This window comes from Penaeus japonicus, unplaced genomic scaffold, assembly GCF_977035675.1.
Source record: "Penaeus japonicus unplaced genomic scaffold, GWHDUDI00000001_assembly GWHDUDI00000021, whole genome shotgun sequence".
In the NCBI taxonomy this organism is placed as follows: Eukaryota; Metazoa; Arthropoda; class Malacostraca; order Decapoda; family Penaeidae; genus Penaeus; species Penaeus japonicus.
The window spans coordinates 17055764-17058263 of NW_028234423.1; the positions used below are offsets into that span (position 1 = coordinate 17055764).

Genomic DNA, 2500 nt, shown 5'->3' on the forward strand with positions numbered 1-2500 from the left:
GCTGTGTTCTCTGATGGCAGATGGTGATGGTGAACTTAGCTGAATACCAGTACGGTAACATTTCCCCATGTGCTCAAGGATACGGTGCTGTAGAGGACGTGTGGTGCTACCCACATATCGAGAGTACATCTCGAACATTTGAATTTATATACCAGCTACATACATACAGAGAGAGAGAGAGAGAGAGAGAGAATGAAAGTGAGAGAGAAAGAGAGAGAGGGTGAGAAAGATGGACAAATTGAGAGAGAAAGAGGAAGAAAGAGAGAGTAAGAGAGAAAGAGAGGGAGAGAAAGAAATAAAGAGAGAGAGAGAGTGGGGGGGGGGAGGAAGAGAGCAAGAGATAGGGGGGAGAAGAAGAGAGCGAGAGATAGGGGGAGAGGAAGAAAGAGAGAGAGAGTGAGAGCGGGGGGAGAGAAAGAGAGCGAGAGAGAGAGATTGGGAAAGAGAGAGAGAGAGAAAGAGAGCGAGAGACAGAGAGCATAAAAAAGAGAGAGAAGTAATAAGGTTATAAGATTTAAAACCCCCATCAATCCTTCATTACTTGGGCAAATCCCCAATGGCGGAACGGTAACGTCCTGGCCTCGCACGACGAGGACCCAGGATCGAGACGTCCCATGCCAAGTGCTAATCTTGGTACGTAGGCGCCATTGTGTTTTTCTCTTCTTTTTTGTCCTTTTTCAGTTATATAATGGTATTTTGACAGAATATATATATTGCCATTATTATTATGATAGTTATCATTAATATTATCATCATAATCATGACCATTGTAAGCTGACATCCCGCAGCCTCACATCTCCCGGTCATCTCCCGTCGTCTCGCGCGTTACTTTGACCTTATCTTCTTTTAATCTACCTTTTATTTGTTTTTTATGCTTCGTTTGTTTTATTCGCATTTGTTTGAGTTTGCCCTTTCACTCCATACTTTCGTCTGCGATTCATTTACAAGTATATTTGTTCACGCTTCGTCTTTGAGTTCCTTAACCTGTTATGCTATTTTTTATTATCATTAATTTTTACCTTAAATTTTTAGTTATTTTTCCACACCTACAGTGGCTTTGTTTTTGATTTAAGAAATATTAATTTTACGCATTATTTTACGGTTTTCATTTCTCTCCGTTTATTGCAGTGTGAATGAATATTTTTTTCTCTGTTTTACTTTTCCTGATGATGATTTTGTATGATTTTTGTGGCTTTTCTTTTGTATTTATGTATATATTTTATTTTTATTAATCGATGTTCGACGTGGCTTATGACGTCACGAAAGCTATAAATATAAGCCACGTTGAGCGGGATATAGATTCATTCTCAGCCAGACAACGGTGTTTCGCTATCCCCCTGTGTGATTTTTTTTTCCGATGGAAGACTCAGCCCATCGAAGCATCACATCATCGTATTTTAATACAAGTTAAGTTCTGTTTCCTGACGGTATTTGTTTTTCATAGGAGCTGGACATGATTCTTTATTTTTAATTATAAATACGGACCAGTCTTTAATACGATACTGAAGAATATTCATTAAGATTTATTTTTCACGGTTTTATATTTTTCATATGGCAACTTATTTTTGATATTATGCTAAGAGCTAATCCAGGGGTGTCAATTGATTTCTACTCGCTACCAATTCAAGAAATTAATTCGACAGGAGCCCACTAATTACAGAATATTCTGGCTACAGAATCTTATACCCCGCGACACCATCATTATCATTTTTTCTTATTGTTATTACTCTTGTTATCAATAATATGATTATCATTGTAATTAGCATTAGCATTATCATGAGATTACCATTATTAGCAGTGCTGTTATAATTTATTTTTTTATTATCATTATTTATTATTATCACTGTTCCTTTCACCTGCCTTCTCTCTCTTCCTCCCTTCTCTCCTGCTCTCCCTCCCTTCTTTCACTTCCTCCCTCCTTTCCTTCCCCTCCTTCCTCCTCCCTTCTCGCCTGCCCTCCCTTCCTTCTTTCACTTCTCTCCTTCTTCCCTCCCTTCTTTCCCTCACATTCCTCTTCATTCCTTTCCTTCCATCCTCCCTTCTTTTCCTCTCTATCTACCTTTCTTTCCCCTACTCTCCTTTCTCCTGCCCTCCCTTCCCCCTCCCTTTTCATATTTCTCCCCCTCCCTTCCTGCCCTCCGCTCTTCTTTTTCTCTGTATCTTTCTCCCTTCTTATCTTCTCTCCTCCTCCCTCCCTTCCCCTCCTCTCCTCTCTCCTCTGGCCTCCCTTCCTCCCTTCCTGCCGTCTTTTTCTTTCCCTCACTCGTACATTCTCTCTCTTTCACACACTCAAACGTGAGAGAGATGGACAAACAGAGAAAGAGAAAGAAATTATGAAATTGAAAGAGATGGGGGTGGGAAAGATTGAGGAACAGAGAGAAAGTGAGAGAGAAGAAAAATGGTGAGAGGGAGAAAAAAAAGGTGAGAGAGAGAAAAGGTGAAAGAGAGAGACAAAATGTTTGTGAGAGAGAGAGAGATAAAAGGTGTGAGAGAGAGAAAA

General features: G+C 39.9%; 1 protein-coding gene across 1 annotated transcript in view; it reads right to left on the reverse strand.

Annotated features, from left to right (window-relative positions):
* Positions 1-616, reverse strand: part of LOC147469462 (uncharacterized) — a 3892-nt gene extending 3276 nt beyond the window's left edge. The window contains exon 1 of the mRNA XM_086549054.1: positions 542-616. Coding sequence (XP_086405180.1) covers positions 542-616 — 75 coding nt within the window. The remainder of the gene's footprint in view (positions 1-541) is intronic.
* Positions 617-2500: the final 1884 nt, after the last annotated feature.